This window comes from Agrilus planipennis, unplaced genomic scaffold, assembly GCF_000699045.2.
Source record: "Agrilus planipennis isolate EAB-ADULT unplaced genomic scaffold, Apla_2.0 scaffold21, whole genome shotgun sequence".
Taxonomy (NCBI): domain Eukaryota; kingdom Metazoa; phylum Arthropoda; class Insecta; order Coleoptera; family Buprestidae; genus Agrilus; species Agrilus planipennis.
In genome coordinates this window covers 729,698-753,450 of record NW_020439030.1, presented here as the reverse complement: position 1 = coordinate 753,450, position 23,753 = coordinate 729,698, and the positions used below count along the sequence as shown (strand labels likewise).

The 23,753-nt window shown below is 31.8% G+C and overlaps 6 protein-coding genes across 10 annotated transcripts in view; 4 read left to right on the top strand and 2 right to left on the bottom strand.

Annotated features, from left to right (window-relative positions):
- Positions 1–1,026, top strand: part of LOC108740613 (cysteine-rich hydrophobic domain-containing protein 1-like) — a 41,951-nt gene extending 40,925 nt beyond the window's left edge. The window contains exon 2 of one of the 2 annotated variants that reach the window (XM_025976545.1): positions 720–1,026. In XM_025976545.1, the coding sequence (XP_025832330.1) occupies positions 720–917 (198 nt within the window). In that variant the 3' untranslated portion in view covers positions 918–1,026. The remainder of the gene's footprint in view (positions 1–719) is intronic. The other variant, XM_025976547.1, reaches the window with a different exon arrangement.
- Positions 1,027–4,141: 3,115 nt separating this feature from the next.
- Positions 4,142–11,321, top strand: LOC108740588 (hexokinase type 2). The gene is made up of 8 exons (XM_025976543.1): positions 4,142–4,361; positions 7,506–7,668; positions 8,400–8,539; positions 8,597–8,812; positions 9,873–9,972; positions 10,118–10,310; positions 10,650–10,855; positions 10,924–11,321. The coding sequence occupies exons 1-8, from the start codon at positions 4,326–4,328 to the stop codon at positions 11,247–11,249; spliced, it is 1,380 nt and encodes a 459-aa protein (XP_025832328.1). The 5' UTR covers positions 4,142–4,325; the 3' UTR covers positions 11,250–11,321.
- LOC112905023 (protein ORAOV1 homolog) lies at positions 11,229–11,899 on the bottom strand. Its single transcript, XM_025976548.1, has 2 exons — positions 11,730–11,899; positions 11,229–11,677 (listed from the first exon to the last, which is right to left on the bottom strand). Exons 1-2 carry the CDS (start codon positions 11,758–11,760, stop codon positions 11,250–11,252), a joined length of 459 nt encoding a protein of 152 aa, XP_025832333.1. The 5' UTR covers positions 11,761–11,899; the 3' UTR covers positions 11,229–11,249.
- Positions 11,900–12,133: 234 nt separating this feature from the next.
- LOC108740593 (methyltransferase-like protein 25) lies at positions 12,134–13,825 on the bottom strand. Its single transcript, XM_018474968.2, has one exon. It carries the CDS (start codon positions 13,751–13,753, stop codon positions 12,632–12,634), a length of 1,122 nt encoding a protein of 373 aa, XP_018330470.1. The 5' UTR covers positions 13,754–13,825; the 3' UTR covers positions 12,134–12,631.
- Positions 13,826–13,858: 33 nt separating this feature from the next.
- Positions 13,859–15,933, top strand: LOC108740851 (ornithine aminotransferase, mitochondrial). Its single transcript, XM_018475354.1, has 4 exons — positions 13,859–14,339; positions 14,441–14,889; positions 14,950–15,204; positions 15,267–15,933. The coding sequence occupies exons 1-4, from the start codon at positions 14,084–14,086 to the stop codon at positions 15,690–15,692; spliced, it is 1,386 nt and encodes a 461-aa protein (XP_018330856.1). The 5' UTR covers positions 13,859–14,083; the 3' UTR covers positions 15,693–15,933.
- A 534-nt stretch (positions 15,934–16,467) lies between these two features.
- Positions 16,468–23,753, top strand: part of LOC108740864 (ornithine aminotransferase, mitochondrial) — a 20,377-nt gene continuing 13,091 nt past the window's right edge. Inside the window, exons 1-5 of one of the 4 annotated variants that reach the window (XM_025976540.1) lie at positions 16,468–16,804; positions 20,248–20,421; positions 20,863–21,046; positions 21,208–21,248; positions 21,469–21,692. In XM_025976540.1, coding sequence (XP_025832325.1) covers positions 20,283–20,421; positions 20,863–21,046; positions 21,208–21,248; positions 21,469–21,692 — 588 coding nt within the window. In that variant the 5' untranslated portion in view covers positions 16,468–16,804; positions 20,248–20,282. Of the gene's footprint in view, positions 16,805–17,623; positions 17,843–17,928; positions 18,144–20,247; positions 20,422–20,862; positions 21,047–21,112; positions 21,249–21,468; positions 21,693–23,753 lie in introns of those variants that run through there. The other 3 variants (XM_025976539.1, XM_025976541.1, XM_025976542.1) reach the window with 3 other exon arrangements.

Sequence of the window (23,753 nt, the reverse complement as noted above, 5' to 3'; positions counted from 1 at the left end):
TTGAAAAAAAAAAAAAAAAACGGTTCTACCTAATAGGTAGTTTTCATGGGCGTATTCAGTTTTTGATCAAAGGTCAAAACTACTTAACGATTAATTAATTATACATATTTGCAGAAGTAACCCTGATGAGTTATATATGTATAATATTAAGTGCTTGAAATTTCAAACAAAGGGTTCTATTTTTTTTTTTAATGAATGGTCAACCTACCTCAACCTTTGAGTGTGCTTGTTACTTGCTTAAAAAGATACGTGGAAATGTTCAAAATAAATTAACGTCAATTATTACTGTAGACATTAATTTCTTTCTGGGACCCTTGATTACGCTATAAATTAAGGTCAATAATAAATCAAAGTTATGTTCTTTTGCGTTTACAATAATTATTTATTTAAGTGTAGTACTGAAATTATTTTAACCACAAAACTCGTGCGGATGTGTTCGCACTACAAATAATTAACTTTTTATTAGTTAAAAGGCTCGAAATTAACAAGTTTTAGTATTAAAGTCCTTAAATTTTAACAACAATACAATTTGTTGATCTTCAAATTAGGGATAAAATTAAGATCAAGGCCAAGTTTATTATAAAAAATTAACTCAAACACAGACGTGGAATGAAATATTATCGCCCAAACTTTAAATAAGTACCTAATAAACAATTTAAGCAAGACTCCACAGAGAGTTAAGCATAATCTGATCAATAATTTACCTTTTTCTTTTACAGCTTAGGGACAAATGCGCTGAACTGATTCTTACTGATGAACAAATTAAAGAGTACATGAAAAGATTACTTGAAGACATCAAGAGAGGTTTAGGTAAAGACACACATGCCACTGCTGTCGTAAAAAGTTTTGTTACCTATGTCCAAGACTTGCCTGATGGAACCGGTAAGATATTTTTAAAAAACTTCTATTCCAACTAAACCTAACCTAGCCTATTATTATTTTGATTCGTGTACCTATTAACTAGAAATCAAGTCAACAATAATAGTAGCAGGTGTTACGTATTTACCATGTTAAATTTATCCTACGCATATCAGTAAATAAAAAATATTTTGGTTGTTCTTAACGAAAAATTCAAAATGGTCGACCCAGTCTGCCGTTTCAAAGAACCAATTTATGTCTAAATTTTAAGAGTTAAAACTTACTGGCATGCCTAAATATTATTCATGGCAGTTCACAGCAAATAGTTTCAGACTTTAGATACAAAAGAACGTTTATAAATCACACAATTTTTACACTTGTATTAAGTTTTTGAAAATGTTTTAAACGTACGGCACAAGTTTTACTTACACGAACGCAGGTTTAATAAATAAGTTAGGCATGAAGTTCGATGCATATTAGTCTATGACAGTCATAGAGATATTATTTCTATGATGACAATAGTCATACACCAGTAGTGTCTACATAATGTACTCGTATTTGCGCAAATTTTGAATTTTGTAAATGTGCCTTTTTCTTCAAGAAAAGTAGAACTTACAAAACATATAAATTTATTAATTACTATTTTTAAAAATTAGTTCAGAATATTTAAATAAAATATTAAAATCAAACTGAAACAGTGCTTAATGAGAGAAGATACTCATATGTCTGCGATTCTATTCATATTTGATATTATTATTCATTTTAGACGAAATTGACTACTTTAAAGGGTGGGACATTACCAATTACTAATCTTTATGCCAAATGAGTAAAATCATGTAAGCATCTTCTCCTTGAGTTTGTTGTGGACACTTAGTAGTGCAAACAGATACTTTCACGTATGCCTACAAAAATCTCAGTCAGTACTTAAGGAGAGTAGAGACTCATACGTCTAAGATTTTATTTAAATTTAAAATTATTATCATTTTCAAACGGGGTGGTTTCTTATAAAAAGGTGAGGCTACTAAGTACTCATTACGCATGTGATATGTTTGACGAAACAATTGTCATCTGCAAATAAATCTATGGAAATTTTCAATTGTCTATAAGTAACCTAATTTAAAATTGAAATTTTAATTTTTCGCTTTCATAGTAACTAGGTACAAAACTTTTTGTCAAGTGGAGACCTGGTACATACTTATTAAATTTTCTAAATTATGTTAGCATATTTCTCATAAGTAATCTCCACCCTGATGGCTAAGAGTAAGCGGTAGGAATTACGTAGTAAATATTTCAGAGAATTTTCTACTTATAAATGTTGAAATGGCAAAAACACCATAATAACAAAACCTTGACTAACTTATCATTCAGTTATTTATATGTTATAAATAATAGCCAGATGTTTATATGAAATTGTGGAAAACAATTCGCAATTTTTCTTTTCTAAAATAACAAAACTCATTTAAATCGTCGACTCTTACATAAGTTATAAAAAGTACAAAACGCACTGCAAACTGTAATTAACCACAAACGACCAATGTCATTAACTGGTTGACCTCCGCTAAGTAAACACGAAAACGAATCGGCAACTACTCAAAGATTCCTGTTAAATTAACTTCCTCATTTTTGAACAATTTTTAATTTACTATCTGAATAGCTTTAACCGAAATTATATATTATATTTTCTTATTACAAAAGGACCTCCTCTTCATTCAAGACCGGAACTCTGAAATCAATAATCTCCAAATACGTTTCTTTGCTCAAGGTGTGTAACAGAGAATTCCTTAATATTAATCAATTGAGGAGGTATTGAAGTGTTAAGAATTCGCTAGGCAATATTTCTGAATTCAAAACGTATGTTCAAAACAAAATTATCTATTGAATTACTGAAACATTTTGAGATTCCATAATGCTGTATTGCTGTAATATCAAACACGTTTTGAAACTCCTTCACTTAATTCTTCGCTGGAGATTAAATGGTGTTAGGAATTCTGCAATTTCTTCATGAAATTCTTATTTTAACATCGAAATTCTAAGTTGTAAGAGAAGTTTTTTCGAAAGTCTTAACAGGTGTTAAGAATTCCTCGAAAAGTTTTTATCCCCGTGACACCCAAAGACGTTTTGAGATAATTTCACCTAATTCTTCATTAGGGCCTCTAAGTTAGTTGTACTGGGAATTAAGCAATGTAAGAGTTCTTCATGAAACGGCAAAACAAAATAATACACCACCCTTTTATTTTACTGGTTTAACAAAAGTCTCATGACGGCTGTGTAAGAACAATTTTTTTATCATGCGCTTTAGTTTTTATATGATCCCTTCCTATTCCATTCACACCTTTTCCAACCAATCTGATTTAATTAATTTCGGTTTCCCGGGTCGTCTGACCAATCATATTACACAAACATTTTCGCAAAGTATTCTCACCGTTTTCATTCCTCTCCCCCGAATCAGACCATGGGAAATCGTGTCTTTAATATAAACATATAGCCGACAATTGGGCGCCAATCGGTCAGTAGTACAAACAATTAGTCGCAAAATTAATGATAAAATTTGAATTCTATAACACTCATGAAATTCTTATTTAATATGGAATTCCTCAATTGAAAGTTTTTTCGGAATTCTAATTGAAACAAGAACACATTTTGAGACTCCCTGACCCTAATTTTCTGGGAATTCCACACATATTTGTGATATGTATGGAATCAGTGAAGCAGATGTTTGAATTCATCATGCATTTCGTATTTAACATCGAATTTCTAATAAATTACAGATAAGCATAATTATTAGTGATAACGACCGAGTGAATGAGGTAAACTTATTGCTACTTATGAAATAGAGGAGTCAAGAATTCGTGCCAGATTTCCCCTGCTTCGGTTCACTAATCGGAGGTGTGTGGTTGTGAAATATTTCTTAAAATTTCCCGCTTACCGGCAATAACCGGTCGTGAGGTGAAGGTTTACGTTGTCTTCGGCACGGAGCCCTCGTAACCGTGCGGCTGCCACACCTTCGACAGTATCCAATGGGAATGTAGGATACAGGGGCTCGTCCGCCTGACCCTCGCGTCGTCCTCTCTCTCTCTCTCTCTGTCGTACACAAGCACTCGCTCGTCTAGTTTTCTCTGGTTACGAGAACCTTCTCATTCACTATTTCGGCTACGTCACAATGCCGAACGCACACACGCTTCCAATAGTTCACGTAAATACACGCGAAAGCGCGAAAGTCTCGCTTCGGGTCGCGAGATAAGTTCCTCGGGTCCGCCACGTATATACCCGACGGGGCGACGCAACTTGGCCACAGTTGTGACCGACGGTTGGACGAGGATCCAGTACAGTGTTTGTGTGCTAATTAATAATATCCGCACTAATTGCACATTAAATCATAATTAGTAACAAATCGTTATCGAGGAGATTTCGTGAGTGACTTGGTTTTTTGGCATAATTCGCGGAAACCCAATCGTATATAAGTGACTATGGGCCTTAAGAGAAACACTCAGCCGCATGGCATGGTGAGTATTGGTTGTCGAAACGTTATTATGCCGGTTTAGGGTTGATCGGATCAGGGGGGTGTGTATTGTGCTATCGACCGCTCCCGCGATTCACAAGCTGCATTCAAGGTCGTCGACTACGTTTGCCACGTGAACGTCATCTATTTTTATCTTTTCGAGTGCGTCTGTGAGACTTTAGTAGAGAATAAATTACGATTAAAAAAACGTGTGGTTTTTAGACTCATTATTTTTACAAATGACAGATACATGGGACTTTTTTTGTGGCCCCCTAAAAGAGTTAAGGATTTTTAGTATGATTAGATACATACATATTATGTAGGTTCTTGTAGGTATATTTCACATAATGATAAAAGCGATTCGTGATGTAACGTTTCCTCAATTTGGTAGATAAATAAGTAATTTACATCACGTGCACTTAATGTTTAAAACGCCACACATTACAAAAACTGTGAGCACGATCCACGGTAAAATCCGTCAGTTAGGTAGTACCTATATACCTAATAAAATAATGGTTTTTCCAAATATGCCCGTAAAAAATTGTAATGGTACGTAATACTCGAGAGCGATATGTATATTTACAGTTTTAAATAAACAAAGATTTATCAGAAATACCTGAAACCTTTGTTAATCGTAAGTTGAGATCGTTGACTGGTAGTGAAAGCTGTACTTATTAAAAGCTTCCTATTTTTTTATTAGGAAAAGAAAATGAAAAATGGAACGAACAAAGGCCACAAGAAACCAATTTATCCAGAGTAAAAGAAACCAATTTATAGTACCTAGCCAAGAATTAAATAGATTGTTTTATAATAAAGAACTAATCGAGATAATTATATTCCTGATAATATTTTGTAGCAGATAAGAAATGCCTCCGTGCTTTTATTTTGTAGAATCACAATCGAGACAAGTCTCATAAAATATCTAGGTACTTATGACGTTAGCAATAGCTACAAATTCACCATTTTTGCGATGAGTAAATAAAATAAAGAAACATCGAAAGTACAATATGTAAGTACTTTCGATTTTTATCGTAGACATGTACAATGTTTCAGCACATTTTGTAAAGTATTTAGATTTATTTTATCTAATCAGTAAAGAAAAAAATGGTGAATTTGTAACTATTGCTTAGTCATAAGTAGATTTTGGACTGATGCAATAGACAAAAAGATTAGATAAATGTCCCATAAAAACCGACATACCCATGTACCTACATGGTAGGAATTGTTAAACAGGTAGTTAGAAAGTGGAATACGACTCACCGCCAGTTTAATTGTAAACCGAATTTCTATGTTTAGAATCAGTGGCGATACTTTTCAAAAAAGAGATCAGTGCCTACATTTGCCTAAACTCTTTGCCCATCGTTATAAACCCATAAAGAAAAGGATTACAAAAGTTGTTTTTTGTATTTTCCAAGCTCATTTTACGACTGTGACCCATGAACCGCCACTGTTTAAAAGGTTTCTGCATGAGTGTGCATATCACTTTATGAAATGTAAACCCATGCAAAGTTGCTGCAAGAATACGTAAATCGGTATGGGCAATAAAAAAAAGTAAAATAGCGTGTTAAAAGTTGAAAATCAAGGCCAAAACTCACGTAACGTATTCAAACTTAAATACAAAAATATGCACACTTACACATGAGAATGGAGGTGTGTTCGTGTTACGTGTGTACATACCTTCTTGGAATATGATTTTTTTTGCCTCTATTGCTTGTGTAGATACTTCACGTCAGTAAAATTGACGTAAATTACGTTAATATGTATCTACAAACTAAATAAAAAAAGCGATTCAACGCATTCTTTGAATTTATAACAGCGATACACTTGCATTGAGTTTGCAAGTGACTATATCTACATATATTTATATACAGGAGGGGAATTTTTTAATGAATAGATTCAGTAAAAAATTAACTGCCTACTAATATTTGCGCAGCTTCTGATGTAACGTTCATCCCCATTTAGTCACATGACTTGACTAATTAAATTTACAAATGTTTCAGAAAATTCTTATCAAATAGAAGTATACGCCCCGTTAATATTTTTTTATTACGATCGTTAGTTTTATTTGCCTTGCTTGGCTTATCGCTTTGTAAAATACCTGCAGTGAAATTGGCTCTCTTATTACTAATGCGTTATCAAGTAAAACGGCTTATCAATCTACGTGTACTACCTTTATGTTTATGTAAATGAAAATATTTGTACTCTTATCGTAAAAGTTATATTTCCAAGCTACAATTACTATTAAAGGCAAATAAACCGATAGCCTTGTTATCCATTGTAAATTTTATAGAAAAATTAAATGATAAGAGACTTTTAGTTAATAAAAATCAAGAGGAAAGTTGTTTGCAAGTATATAAAACAAAAAGGCTAGTGGCAAGTGCGAAAATGATAAGATTTAACTTTGACAATAGAGGCAGATAACGATTTTATTGAAAAAAAAAAAAAAAAACGGTTCTACCTAATAGGTAGTTTTCATGGGCGTATTCAGTTTTTGATCAAAGGTCAAAACTACTTAACGATTAATTAATTATACATATTTGCAGAAGTAACCCTGATGAGTTATATATGTATAATATTAAGTGCTTGAAATTTCAAACAAAGGGTTCTATTTTTTTTTTTAATGAATGGTCAACCTACCTCAACCTTTGAGTGTGCTTGTTACTTGCTTAAAAAGATACGTGGAAATGTTCAAAATAAATTAACGTCAATTATTACTGTAGACATTAATTTCTTTCTGGGACCCTTGATTACGCTATAAATTAAGGTCAATAATAAATCAAAGTTATGTTCTTTTGCGTTTACAATAATTATTTATTTAAGTGTAGTACTGAAATTATTTTAACCACAAAACTCGTGCGGATGTGTTCGCACTACAAATAATTAACTTTTTATTAGTTAAAAGGCTCGAAATTAACAAGTTTTAGTATTAAAGTCCTTAAATTTTAACAACAATACAATTTGTTGATCTTCAAATTAGGGATAAAATTAAGATCAAGGCCAAGTTTATTATAAAAAATTAACTCAAACACAGACGTGGAATGAAATATTATCGCCCAAACTTTAAATAAGTATCTAATAAACAATTTAAGCAAGACTCCACAGAGAGTTAAGCATAATCTGATCAATAATTTACCTTTTTCTTTTACAGCTTAGGGACAAATGCGCTGAACTGATTCTTACTGATGAACAAATTAAAGAGTACATGAAAAGATTACTTGAAGACATCAAGAGAGGTTTAGGTAAAGACACACATGCCACTGCTGTCGTAAAAAGTTTTGTTACCTATGTCCAAGACTTGCCTGATGGAACCGGTAAGATATTTTTAAAAAACTTCTATTCCAACTAAACCTAACCTAGCCTATTATTATTTTGATTCGTGTACCTATTAACTAGAAATCAAGTCAACAATAATAGTAGCAGGTGTTACGTATTTACCATGTTAAATTTATCCTACGCATATCAGTAAATAAAAAATATTTTGGTTGTTCTTAACGAAAAATTCAAAATGGTCGACCCAGTCTGCCGTTTCAAAGAACCAATTTATGTCTAAATTTTAAGAGTTAAAACTTACTGGCATGCCTAAATATTATTCATGGCAGTTCACAGCAAATAGTTTCAGACTTTAGATACAAAAGAACGTTTATAAATCACACAATTTTTACACTTGTATTAAGTTTTTGAAAATGTTTTAAACGTACGGCACAAGTTTTACTTACACGAACGCAGGTTTAATAAATAAGTTAGGCATGAAGTTCGATGCATATTAGTCTATGACAGTCATAGAGATATTATTTCTATGATGACAATAGTCATACACCAGTAGTGTCTACATAATGTACTCGTATTTGCGCAAATTTTGAATTTTGTAAATGTGCCTTTTTCTTCAAGAAAAGTAGAACTTACAAAACATATAAATTTATTAATTACTATTTTTAAAAATTAGTTCAGAATATTTAAATAATTAATACTTAACAAAAACTTGATTTAGGCTATTTGCTTGAAAAAAGAATCCATCCTAATATGATTTTATTTCTTTTTTTAGAAAATGGAAGATTCTTAGCTTTAGATTTAGGAGGAACTAACTTCAGAGTTTTACTTATCGAACTTAGTGAACAACATTTTGAGATGAAATCAAAAATTTTCGCAATTCCACAGCATATTATGTTAGGATCTGGAGAACAGGTATTACTAATATATAATTTAGTTTTTTATGTATGGTTTACATTAAATGCTTTTCAGCTCTTTGATCATATAGCAGATTGTTTAGCAATATTTATTAAAGAAGAAAAGGTGCAACACGAAACTCTTCCCCTTGGTTTTACCTTCAGTTTTCCCCTCAATCAGCTAGGCCTAACTCGGGGAATTTTAGAAACTTGGACGAAAGGATTTAAGTGTTCAGGAGTAGTAGGAAACGATGTGGTGCAAATGTTAAAGGATGCAATTACCAGAAGAGGAGTAAGTATACATTCATGTTAGTCTATTTCTAATTAATCATAAAAATATGCGAAGTAGATTCAAATAGGCAAAAACAGATTATTTCTAGTTCAATCCATTCAATTATGAATTAATGAGAATTGATTTTTTTTATTAATACGTTATTTAAACTTCAACCATATGGGGTTGTTTTGTTTCCAATTATTCATTAAGAAAAAAAAAGAATATCAAATTGTGTAAAATATGAGGATCCAAATTGGCGAAAACAAAATATTTGTTATAAAGTTACTTCTCACAACGTTGTTGCAAGTAATTATTTTATTGAGCACTAAATTTTTAAGTAAAAACAAACAATATTACAGGATATTGATATATCGGTCATGGCAATTTTGAACGATTCAACAGGTACGCTGATGTCGTGTGCCTGGTATAGAAAAAACTGTAAAATGGGTATAATTATAGGTAAGTTTAGGTGATGGAACCTAAACTAGAAGAGAAAGCTTCGTTACTTCAGTTTTCACTTTCATTGGGTGGTATGCATAGAGTTGGGTATTTACCATTAGTGTAGACTCACACTTTCAAAGTAGACAGTTCATTTGAAATACATAAGAATGTGAGTAAAATCTGAAATATGGAAGAATCTACTCCGTTTTCTTATGAGGATGAATTCTAATTTTTATATGCATCAGTCAGAGTATCTCTGCTATTTTCGAAAATAGGAATCTGATTAGTAGCAGACTCGCGTTAATAAACACCTAGCTGTTAAAATAGATACTTAGGAGTGATAGCAGAAATACTCTCATTTATGCATATAGAAATTTGAGTTGCTACTCATCAAGCGAGTATCTTCAAGTAACGATAGTAGACTCTCACATGCTTCAAGTTCTACGCACATTTATATGCAGTTGAAATGAAATCGCTACTTTAAAAATGTGAGACTGTAGTAAGCACTCAACTTTATGAATACGATCCTATATCTTTCTTTTTTCTTAGGAATGACTATTTCGCATCTTGTTTTAGAATAGAAAATAGACTCTTATTATTAGTTATGCATGCAAGCCTTTTTTTCCGTTCTTTCTAGGACATTAAAATAGAAGTATTCGCTATTCTTAATGATACCACAGGAACCCTTATGTCATGTGCATGGAAAAATCATAATACGAAAATTGGAATTATAGTTGGTAGGTCTTTTATTTAAATCATTTTCTGTATATTATCTTCATACCATACTTATAACTTTTTTTCTTGCACTGTTCTTGCGAATGATATACGTTTATAAATTTTTACGTCCGCAATAAATACCTCACAAGTCCTTATTTTAAACAGGAACAGGAAACAACGGTTGTTACGTAGAAAAACAGAAAAATGCTGAACTGTTTAATGACGTAGATAATGGTTCGGGAAATGTTATAATCAATTTGGAATGGGGTGCGTTTGGGGATGACGGCAAGCTGGACAATTTACGAACGGAATACGACAGGATTGTCGATGAAAATTCACTAAATCCAGGAAAACAAATGTAAGTTACTTCATTTGACCCCCTAAAAGAAAAATACTTATCGTCATACTGTTGATAAAATAATAGTAGCAACATTCAATTTGAGAATATTATCTACATGTGCACGCAATTTATACTCAGAGCGTCAATAGTGCATTTGTTGTGCAATCATTTCAATTAGATGATTGGAAGTAACGGTTACAGATAAATTAAAATAAATTGCATAATTCAGTAAATTCCGTTGAATCAATTTCAACGCTACTCGTCTTCACACTTATCTGATTACCAGCAAGATGTCAACCTATGAATAAACAAACATTTTGTATTTTATTTGTTAACAAATAATCCTTGATATTTTAGTCACGAAAAAATGATCTCTGGCATGTATATGGGAGAATTAGTACGATTAGCGATAGTAAGGTTTACCAAAGAAGGTGTTTTATTCGGGGGCAAGGGGTCAGAGCTACTTTTCACCAGGGGCAGGTTCTATACGAAGTACGTGTCCGAAATAGAAAGCGATCCCCCTGGCTCGTACGAAAACTGTCAGGAAATTTTAGAAGAATTGCGTAAGTTTTACATATTTGAAGTAACAAAAATAGCATAATATTGATTTGATTTTCCTTGTACTTTGTAGATATTAAACACGCGACGGAGCAGGACTTCGTCAATGTTAGATTCATTTGCGAGTGTATATCACGGCGGGCTGCGCACTTGGTCTCAGCCGGCATCGCGACGCTTCTAAACAAAATGGACGATCCTGACGTCACCATAGGCGTTGATGGCTCCGTATACAGATACCACCCCCATTTCCACAATCTCATGATGGAAAAAATCAGACAACTCACGAAACCCCACATTAAGGTAAAAATCCAGACAAACGTCAAAGGATCATTTGAAAATAGCTCACTCAACAATCAGTTGAATACGTTTTTAAAAATTCTTTNTTATATAATTTCTTAATTAAAATGACATTTTGTCTCCTTCTGGGTATGAAATTTTAAGTTTTAATAACGCACACACTTTTTTAAATAAAGTTCTTATTCTATCAGCTAATCCCAAAATGTCCTCTGATTGAATATTGCTTGTTGGAAAAGAATCAATTGCTTCTTTCAAAGTTTCAATATTCTTAATAATATTAACTGAAGCTGGACATTCGAAACCTTGTTTGATTTGTTCTAAATATACCTCTATAACTGCAGAATAGTAACCTAGTTCAGCCCCTAGCTCAGCACCTCTGTGGTACCCCAAATGGAAAGCTTCAATATTGTCCTCAGTGGAACCCTTGCAATAGCCTTCCTGATAACCTTGTTTCACATATCGGTCTTCTAGTAAGAATAAATCATCAAAGACTTCATTAATGTCCTTGGTATCACATTTTTCCTCACTTCCTAAAAAGATCTAGTTAATACTTCCCCATTTATTCAGTGACTTTATACTAACCAGTCTTATCCTTGTTCATTGTAAAACACATTCCATTACTGTTATTTTGTAAAATTCGGTAAGAATAATGTTGAAATACTGAATATATTGTATTATTCGAAGCAATTTAGATAAAATAAATTTCAGGTTCTGATCATAGATAATAAATATACATAGGATAAGGTTATAATCATATATTCTATGACCCATTGCGCCCATAGCCCTTATCATAGACAAAGCCACTATTAATTTACAAAAATGAGTTTTTGAATATATGTTGTTGTAATATTTCGTAGTATCGATCCGTGATATTGTTTTTTTGTAGTTACTTGCTGTATTTTATTGTTTATTTTATATATACCGAGACAATATATGCAAAATTATTATTTAACTTCTTAATAATTAAGATTTTACTTCCTCTTTTATTCCCGATTATCAGAATATTTAAAAAACACTCTAAAAATAACTGCCTATCGTTAAACGATCTTTACGTGAATGATAAATTTTGTTATCGTTTTTTATGAGCATACTTAGCGTATTATAATTTTTATTAACCGGATATCTAAATGCAGTCGGAACTTGTAAATTATTCTTAGTTCGCTTTATTATTATTGCATTGTACATAAAACCGTAGCTGTTGGTTATTTAGTACTTAAGAACTCTTTGTGGATTTATTTTTGATATATAAGAAGAGTACTTCACATTGTTTTGCTTATACTGAAATATACGATGTCTTTCAGAAAATTTCCAGTTTATTTTTATAAAAACTTCTTTATTTCTGACTCCACTTATAACTCTTATAGCTTCCCTAATAATAGTGAACTTTCACCCGAGTTTCTTATTAATTACATTATTTATTAAATTATTTTTACAATGTCTTTAATATAATTTTGAAATAAACCATACAGTACATATATAAAATTTCAACCAATTTTTTTCAATGCAACGAGTCCATAACACCTTGGGGACATAATGGGATCAAACAGCTGCACTAAATAAGACTCTTTAATTCCGTTTTCATTTAAATACATAAGTCGGTCTAATAATATTAAACTCTCAATAGCTGGCGCTAAATAACATCGTAATAAATAAAATGCAATAAAAGCATTTTGGTCGCCTTCATATAGTTCATACATGCTACGTAGTTCATTATCAGAAATATTTAAATTAGTTTTCTTAAGCGCTGTTCTGGCATACTCCTCAAAACTGCAACATTTACTTTTTATTCGCCCAATATTAAAATGTCTGAAATTGTGCTTTTTTAGAAATACTTGTAAAATTGCTCTATAAAAGTTTGTCGTATTGGGCTCTTCTGATTTGTGTAAAATTCTTTCTAAAGATTGTGCAGCTAACATACGAGCGTTGCGCCCCAACTTAAAGTTCTTTTCGCTTAAAAATTTACTAAGAGGAAAATAGTATTCCTCTAAATTATTTTCATCGTTCTCTGTTAGAAAATGATAGCAACAAGATACGTTACAGAGAGCTGACATCTTAGGATTTTTAATAAATATTTTAATAGAGGAAGCTCCCAGATTACCACATGTATGCAATCCCAATAAACCTACTTTTGAAGTATCACTTGATAGATTATCCAGAACAAGTTTTTCAAAATCCGTATTTTCTGTAACAAAATGGGTTACTTGTTTATAAAGTGTCTTTTTCTTGTTTTCTGGCATTTTTCTTTTTGTCTGATCTTTAATAAAGCCGTTCCATTTTCTTTCAAGTAAATTTGTTCTGTGTACCGAACTTTGCGTTTTAGTATGTGAAGAATCAATTCCAAGAACTTGAATTTGATTGTTAAGGGCTAAAAGGGAGCTCAAATAGCCTTTGCCATCCCCTATGTCTACAAAATGGGTAACATACCCAGTGTCATATAAGAGACATGAAATTTCGTTAAGGACTGTAACTTCGTGAGCTTTTTTAGAACTCATAAAACCATTAAATCTGCAATTCTTGAAGGAACTTCTTGTATTATTGTTATTTTTGAACAAGTGGTTAAATAATATTTGTTTATTTGAACAAACAGTCTGCATGTTGCACAGCATGAATGACTTTGCTTTATCAATGAATTTGTTTAAATAATACAGATCATTACTATTACTAATATTAAATAAATTNTAATTCTATAATTTCGTCTCATTTATGGTCTCTCGTATGACCACATTTATTAGGTATTATATTCCGTTTTTATAAATCAATACGTAAAGAAACTGAAACTACGTAAAACGTATTTTAAAATGTTATCAAAGCTAAAAGGTCGCTATAAATAATGCAGCAGAGAATTATTCTCAAATACGTAAACAGAGTGCGAACTAACGAGTGTGATCAGCAGAACCGTATTACATTTTTTTTTAAAAAGTCCAAGGTAATTAAAAATGGCACATTTTGGTAAAAGTTTTATAAAACTGAATGCTATTATGAATCGTGGATCAAAAGCTGTTATTTGCTATTATTATAAAATGCCGGGAAGAGATTCAATTTCAGCAAGAAATTATCAGACTATTAGCAAACTTAAGGAAAGGGAACCCGTTAATCAAATTGGCGAAATAAGTCAAAAAGTTTTTGAAAGAGAATTGCGATTTGGAGCACATAATTACGAAAGTATTCCGGTTGCGCTTTGTAGAGGAAAAGGTACTTATAATGAAAATGTATACTAAAAACAAAAGCGTAATTACAGTAATAACCACCTCATTATCAATTTACCACAGCCGTGCATTTTAACTGTTTTTTAGGTGTTTACTTATGGGATGTAGAAGGCAACAAATACTTCGATTTTTTGAGTGCATACTCTGCGGTAAATCAGGGCCACTGTCACCCGAAAATTATAGAAGCCCTTAAGAAACAAGCAGATATTTTAACGTTAACTTCAAGGGCTTTCTATACCGATGCCTTCGGAGAATATGCGGAATACGTAACAGATCTTTTAGGGTTCGACAAAGTTCTTCCAATTAACAGTGGCGTAGAATCCGGAGAAACTGCATGTAAACTGGCAAGAAAATGGGGTTACACTAAAAAGGGAATCCCCAACGATCAAGCCAAGATTGTATTTGCAAAAGGAAATTATTGGGGAAGGACAATATCAGCAATTTCATCATCTACTGATCCGTCCTGTAAAGACCGTTATGGTCCATTTATGCCTGGATTTTTATTGGTTCCTTACAACGATTTAGACGCTTTAGAAGTACTATTTTTATCAGTTTTTAAAGTATTTAGCATTAATTTTAAAAGATGCTTTTTACAGAACCTTCTGAAGCATGATCCTCACATTTGCGCGTTTATGGTGGAACCCATTCAGGGAGAAGCAGGTATAATTGTACCATCACCTGGTTACTTGAAGGGAGTACGTGAACTTTGTACAAAATACAACGTCCTTTGGATTGATGATGAAGTTCAAACAGGTCTTGGAAGAACCGGAAAACTTTTAGCGGTAGATCACGAAAATGTAAAGCCTGATATGGTTTGCCTAGGAAAAGCCTTATCTGGAGGAACTATGCCAGTTCGTTAAAAAACATTAAACAGTATAGATTTTTAACGATTTACGACGAATATATTTTTTAGGTGTCTGCAGTTTTAGCCAACGATGACATTATGTTATGTATGAAACCCGGAGAACATGGCTCCACTTACGGAGGGAATCCCCTGGGTTGTAGAGTCGCTATAGCTGCTTTGAAAGTAATCGTGGAGGAAAACCTTCCGGAAAACGCTAGAAGATTGGGAGAAATTTTAAAGGAAGAACTCCATAATTTATCAAAAACTATTGTAAATGAAGTTAGAGGAAAAGGCCTAATGCAAGCCATTGTCATTAAAAGTAATGAAAACTTTACCGCAACTGATGTGTGCCTAAAATTACGAGACAACGGTTTGCTGGCCAAATCCACTCACAGGGATGTAATACGACTGGCTCCACCCCTAATTATTAATGAGACAGAATTGAGAGAGTGTTGCAAAATAATTATAGATACAATTAATTCGTTTCGTAAATAGATCTGTTGTGTTCTCTCGTGTTTGGAATAAACACAAAAGGAACAAAAAAGGGATTTCTCCTGGACACAGGTGAAAGGTATGTAAAAGAGTTTGTAACAATAAATGACCCTTCGGTTGTTTTATTTTGAACATGAAATGGAGTTCACAAAGGTCTATTATTATGATACATTATGTGCGTCGATTATTCTGTATATATTGATACAATAAAAAAATAGTTGTCTAATAAAATTATGGTATAACATTTTGAGTTTTTCTTCATTACAAGGTCATCAGTCCGATGGGTGGTTGGACATGCACCTTCAGTCCTTACTCTATCCTGGCTCAATTTTCGCTTTCCTTAAAAATAAAAATATCCCACATGCCTTATCTCTAATTATTTGCAAATAATAACTTAATTTAGGTCTTCTACTTTTTACTTCTCTTTATGCTTTTAATGTCTAATCCTTCAAGCCTCAAAAGGCTTTTTTCCTTCCTGTCTCGCCTTTTACTTTCCCTATTTCCATAGGGTTGGATACTTTTTGTGACTCTCTTTGTGATTTCATTTTGTCCACATATCAAAAATTGGTGACTTCTTCTAGTTTCTTATTTCCATTTTTATGTAATTAAAAAAATACCAATATTTTCATAAATACATCGAAAGTGAAAAGACTCGGATTTGAACCCTGGTTTTTAGGCAACCAACATTCATGTTAAGAAACCTTGCTGGTGTTGTTTTAGTGATCTAACTTTCTACTTTCTTTACACAATTAATATAAATTAATTAACGTAGTCATTCTGTGTTTTGCGCTGTAAACATGCTTACTATTAGTAATTAAATTCGAACAACAAGCGATCGATTTATAGATATAAAGTTTGCTCTCTATTCAATTAGTTTTGTAAAAGTGATAAAATATCCCTTAAAGTAAACAATTACTTTAATATACTTAAGCTTAAGCAAATATGTACCTCTATGTTAAGTACACATGCATTAAATAACTGATAAAAGTGATATATCTACAACATAAATCCAAATCGGTATTAAGCATTCTACACAGTTACAAAATGAAGTGAGAGTTCCGTAATTTTTTGGTTTTTCTTTTTCGAATTTGTGTGCGCTCAAAGCTTTGAAAAAAGTAAGTATCTGCTTATAATTCCTTAATTTTTTATTAATAGATCTATCCCTTTAGAATTTTTCTGTTTTTAATTAAAACAGTGCAAAAAAATTATCAATTTAACTTCTCGTTCATGTATCTGTCCTTGACATTTACAAGCGCTAAAAAGGAAAATTAATTATTGTCGCAAATTAAGTATCTAATAACATCTAAATAAAAAAGCACACATTCAAAATTTGAATTCAAACGAAAATAACAATTTATTTAACAGAGACTTCACTCAATGCTATACATAATTTTGTATTCCTTTTAAAGATTATATTTACCTACTTGTAAATATAAGAATGATATCATCTTTATGTATAAATGTATTTACTGAAGAAAATTAAGGACTAGTTTTTTTTTTAATTATAGTGCATTTAAAAATTCGTTCTATAATCCTGAAACAGTAGAAATCCTAGTTTTAAAACTGCAATGATTTGTGGTTTAATAGTCTATTACAATTAAAATGGAAACTTTTAAATTTGACTAGGTACAAAAATATGTAAACAAATCATTAACTACATAACATTAAGCCATTTCCTTACAGTTTCAAGGATACCTACAAGTATCATTAAAAATTGATGTGTTTCGAATTTATACATAGTTTTGCCATCACAATCGTCTGGTCATTAGTTTAAAGTTTATTGTAAACACTTTTTACGGTTTTCTTGTTTTCTTTTTTTTTTTTTCTACAAGGTTTATCTGCAACTACGTATTTGTATGTAGGTATTTTGTATTCATATATGTGCAGTTTTTAAATTATTTATTAGGCTAGGTATATAACCATTTACGTACGTTTACATATATTCATGTAAATTTACTCAATAACAAGTCCAAGGCGTATGAATGTATATGCATTTCATATGTTCAGTATTTTTAACGGTAAAATGTGTACAAGAAGTGGAATTGGTGTGTATTCTTTACTAATCTTAAAAAGTTAAGTTTTGTTTAAATTAAACGAAAAAACAGTGGGTGACAATGTTTCTTTTCTTACAATAAAATTAATTTTAAGCAACAGTAAGTATGACATTATCTTGTACGTTTCTTTTAAATGTTTAGCGTTTAAAAGTTGGACTCATGATTAAAAAAAGAGGTCAAATACGTGAGGACACAAAATTTGTTTATTATTCTGTTCCGAAAATATCTTAAAAACAATTTTGTATTACCAAATTTATTCAATGTACTTTGCTTAAGCCGTTTATCTATATCTGAAGTGTTTTGAATGACAATACCCGGTGAAAATTGTAATTAAAAATACTGCGCTTGTTATGTAAATATTTTGAATGGTATTTCTGTACATAAGTACGTTTCTCCAAAGGTATGAAAAAGAAATTTTATTGTGTTTATTCTTAGACTCCTCTTTAATAATTATTGTTATTATCACTATGTCATGCCTCTTCAATATTGCAAAACATTCGATAAAACTTTGTTTACCTCATTCATAGCTGCTTTTATCACTAATCGTAAGTAAGATAATAAAATGTACAACTTGTTGGTTGTTAACCAAGAAGATTTACAGCAGTTTAACTTATAAATAATGGTTAATCAGTGAAATTCTGAAATGCATCAATTAAATTATGTAGTCGTAATTGTATTTTTAAGATGAATATTTTGCATGTATTATTTTCGTTTCCTATTAAAGTGTTTTAAATAAGAAATAGTTTGCGGTCTTTTAGAAATTAAATATTTACGTGTTGAATTGCATATTTTACTTGAAAAACCACATGACAAAACTCAATCCTTCAAAATACCACAAGCAGTAAATGTAATTTAATCAACTGTTGATGTGTAACTTGAGTTGACAACAGGATAATAAAGTTTTAAAAATATTCATATCCAAATAAAAAAATTTGTCATTTATATCTTGTTGAGACCAGTTTTATTGGACCTAATTATTTCTACATTTTTGTTTACTTAAACAAGTGGATTATTAGATAAATACTTTTGCTTTTATTAAAACGTGTACAGGGGTCCCCACATGAAATAGCACGTTCGCAAGTATTTTTGCTGATGTGTTACGTACATATATTCGAAGGATAATTCCCTTTTAAAGTAAAAGGATCTAAGGAACAAAAAAGGGATTTCTCCTGGACACAGGTGAAAGGTATGTAAAAGAGTTTGTAACAATAAATGGCCCTTCGGTTGTTTTATTTTGAACATGAAATGGAGTTCACAAAGGTCTATTATTATGATACATTATGTGCGTCGATTATTCTGTATATCTGTATACAATAAAAAAATAGTTGTCTAATAAAGTTATGTGTATAAAATTTTGAGTTTTTCTTCATTACAAGGTCATCAGTCCGATGGGTGGTTGAACATGCACCTTCAATCTTTACACTATCCTGGCTCAATTTTCGCTTTCCTTAAAAATAAAAATATCCCACATGCCTCATCTCTAATTATTTGCGAATAATAACTTGGTTTAGGTCTTTTACTCTTTACTTCTCTTTATGCTTTTAATGTCTAATCCTTCAAGCCTCAAAAGGCTTTTTTCCTTCCTGTCTCGCCTTTTACTTTCCCTATTTCCATAGGGTNATATGTAACACGGTACAGTTTGCAAAACTTTTTTTTTTTAATTTCTTTTTGTTTCCCCAAAAATGACCCCCACGTTCAAAATTAATTTATTTACGTTATGCGTCCGAGTTTATTAATTTTCCTGTAACCTATAAGTAAAAAACTATTTTCTGTATTTTTTTCAAAAGATTAGGTTCAGTATTTTCGGAGATAAGGGGGGAATGGTCAGTTTTCATCTATTTTCTTAAATAACTTTAAAACTATTTGTTTAAAAATTATACAAAAAATATATTTGAGACTCTTACAATAAACCCTTTCATTTAAATGTAACACGGTACAGTTTGCAAAACTTTTTTTTTAATTATTTTTGTTTCCCTAAAAATGACCCCCACGTTCAAACTTAATTTGTTTACGCTATGCGTCCCAGTTTACGTCACAGAAATTCATATGAGTATGTACTAAATTTCAAATTAATTGGTCCAGTAGATTCGGAGCCAATTGACTGTGACAGACGGACAGACAGACACGAATGATCCTATAATGGTTCCGTTTTTTATTCGGACGTACGGAACCCTGAAAATGGTGATCATTCGAAACTGTTTTTAGCTTTTTTATTTCCTTTGTAGTCGGGAAACTCATCCAAGCCAAAATGAATTTTATACCTAGCATGCATATATGGAGTATAAGCCCTGAATAAGTGAGGCATACACATACATATAAAGTTGTAATAATTAACGTATCGTCATAAATGTGAATAACTTTCCAACCTTGGCCGAGTTCCTATGGCTTAACTAACATTCTAGTTTCAGTCTAAACGAATAATATAAACAAAACATATTAATTATTATTATTAACCGAGCTATACGTTGGTCTTATTTTGGTCAAAATATGGTGTTTTCTTCTAGTTAAAAATTGACTTGGTCGTGGGAAACACTGCAAAATGTTCTCAAAAGTTCGGCCCGTTTTCCAAACTGGAAAAAATGTTAGAAGGATCAGCTCTAAAGAAGTAATGGAGAAGGAAGCTAAATATGCCGCACACAATTATCATCCTCTACCAGTCGTCTTAGCTAAAGGACAAGGTACATATCTACGATATCTACCTAACAGTTATTTGATGTACATATGTAATGTAATGGTTTGTTTTGTAAACGTGAAAGTTTTCTTGCCTAAATTTCTTTTTTCTAACGTTTCTGTAACTTTCTATAACTGATTTCCTCAAAAGAATTTCTTAATAGATATATCCATACAAAATATGTATGTAGTTAAAAAGCTAATAGTTTTTAAAATTAAACATTAAAGCAGTTTCTATTTATTTCCCAAATTCTAGAATGCATCCAAAATTAAACCCAAAACAAGGTCAAAAAGATACCAACGTTTCGTCTTTACTTTTACACCCAAAGACGAAACGGTAGAGTTGGGTTAGAGTGTAATCTTTTTTGGCCCTTATCATGGCTTTGATTCTACACATAGTATAACATTAATTTTAGCGTTTGTATTTGTAAAAAATGAATTTTCTTTAGGCGTTTTTGTTTGGGATGTGGAAGGTAAAAGATATTACGACTTTCTCAGTGGATATTCCACGAATAATTTTGGCCACTGCCATCCGAAGTTAGTGAAAGCCCTTACTGAACAAGCTCATCAGCTTCATCACGTTTCCAGAGCGTTTTATTCAAACGTTTTCGCAGAATATGCTGAAAAAATTACCAAGTTATTCGGATACGATANCTCAGTGGATATTCCACGAATAATTTTGGCCACTGCCATCCGAAGTTAGTGAAAGCCCTTACTGAACAAGCTCATCAGCTTCATCACGTTTCCAGAGCGTTTTATTCAAACGTTTTCGCAGAATATGCTGAAAAAATTACCAAGTTATTCGGATACGATAGAATGGTTCCTATGAATACAGGTAAACAATCGGATATTTAATTACTTTTTTGCTTTGTACATATTGACCTAGGGCTAATAGATGATAGATTAATATCAGTTCTTTGTTTACTGTTCACATATCAAAGATAATTAAAAAGTGTGTCGTTTATTGTGTAGATAACGCGAATGAAAACGTTATAAACTATTTTAATTTCCGCATCTGATATTATGTTATTGTATTTAATATTATTTCTTTACAGGTGTTGAGGCGTGCGAAACTTCTTGTAAAATATCAAGAAAGTGGGGTTACAAAAAAAAGAAAATACCCAAAGATTCGGCAAAAATTATTTTTGCCACGGACAACTTTTGGGGCCGTTCTTTGGCAGCTGTTTCGGCATCTACAGATCCCTTGGCTTTCGAAGACTACGGACCCTTTATGCCAGGCTTTAGCTGTGTTCCCTATAACGACCTTCATGCTTTAGAGGTAAGCAGCTCCACACGATTTTTTATGAACATATTTTCAAAAACGTATGGATAAACGTTTAATGTCTATTTTAATTCCGATATTTTTCTTACAATTACTTTAAAATTCTTCCAAAATGTTCGCCTATCCATGAACTGGAACTTTTCGTACAAAAACATCATGAAAACGTGAGAGCCGTGTAACCAGTCGTTCCGCACTCTATTTTAAGAACGAAGAGTGCCGAAATGTTTAAATTGACACTACTCAAACACTACTTCACTGGAGAATTTAAAACCTGTTTACATGAGAACATTTGTTTTATTTTAATTATTATTTTATTTCAGTTTATATTTGTAAGTAAATTATAGTTTCGTTTTAATTTAAGAAAGCCCTAATTGACCCTCTAGTTTGCGCTTTTATGGTCAAACCTATACAAGGAGAAGCCGGAATAAAAGTACCCTCCGAGGGTTATTTAAAAGGGGTACGGGAACTGTGTACCAAACATAACGTTCTCTGGATTGCTGATGAAGTACAAACTGGACTAGGGAGAACAGGAAAAAGACTAACTTGTGATTATGAAAATGTTAAACCGGATATCTTAGTCTTAGCCAAAGCTCTGGGGGGCGGACTATATCCTGTTTCAGCAGCCTTGGCTAATGACGACATCATGCTGGTTTTAGAACCAGGTAAGGTTCGATTAGATTTTACCATTTTTATTTTTAAATATTAAACGTTCTTGAATTATTATTGGTTTAAAAAACCTAACTGTCGCAAAACTTTTTGCAAGAAGTTGGTGTTTCCTTGCCGATTTTGTGGACCAGACCTGGTGGAAGACCTAATAGGCGTTTAGTAAACCCCATTCTCGGAAATATTTCCAGTGTGGGCCAAGTACCGGTGCGGCAAAATTAAGGAAATAAAAAAAAATATATTTAAAATCAACATCGAAAAGCACTCGTGGAATTATTGGGAAATGGAATTTATTATCAAGCTTTGAGAATTTATTATACATGTAAAAAGTCACGTAGNATTATATGAAATAATTTAAACATAAAAAAGCGCTCCATTAATTATTGGAAGATGGAAGGTATTTATTAAACTTTGACTAGTGATAATTATTTAAAAAAGTACGTAGAATCTCATGGTGTCAACGGTTTTCTAGTGCGGTGTCAAATAGTAATTAGTAATTATAGTAATATTTTTACTAAAAGATATGAAACAATTTAAACATAAAAAAGCGCTAGTGAAATAATTGAGTTGGAAGGTATTTACTAAGGTTTGACTGGTGATAATTATGTAAAAAAGTACGTAGAATCTCATGGTTTTCGAGTGTAGTGTTAGATAGGTACTTTTCTTACTAAAATATATGAAATAATTTAAACATAAAAAAGTGTTCGTTAAATTATTGGGAGATGGAAGGTACGGACCCTGAGATTATTAGTCATTTCAGATCCACCCCTTTACCCTTTTGCATTTTACTCAACACATGGGTTCAGTCTGTTTCTCCGGTCTTGTGGACATTCTCAGAGTTTATCAAATACAAAATATCATCTCAGAATCAGAAACAGAAGAATTAAATTTAACCTAATCCAAAAATGAACCCTAAGAGTGTTCTATGAAATCAGTGACGAAACATCAACATCTTGAACATTTTTGACCATAATAATTATCAGCTAATGAACAGTTGTTTCTCTTTTCGTTTTCAAGGAACTCATGGTTCTACATTTGGAGGAAATCCTCTGGCATCTAAAATTGCTATGACTGCTCTGGATGTTTTGGAAGAGGAAAATATAATTAATAATTCTTTCAACATGGGGCAAAAGTTTAGAAAGGGTTTGGAGGATTTAAAATCAAATCAAGCAGTTGTAGATGTAAGAGGAAAAGGTCTTCTCAATGCTATAGAATTTAATAGTAGTAAGTACTTTGTAATAAAAGAATAATATTTTTTTTAAAAATTAGTTACTGGTATATTTTTGTAGATATTCTTAATGCATGGGATGTTTTAATTGAACTAAAAAAGCGAGGAATCGTAGCAAAACACACCCATGATGACATAGTACGCTTATCACCACCTTTAATCATTAA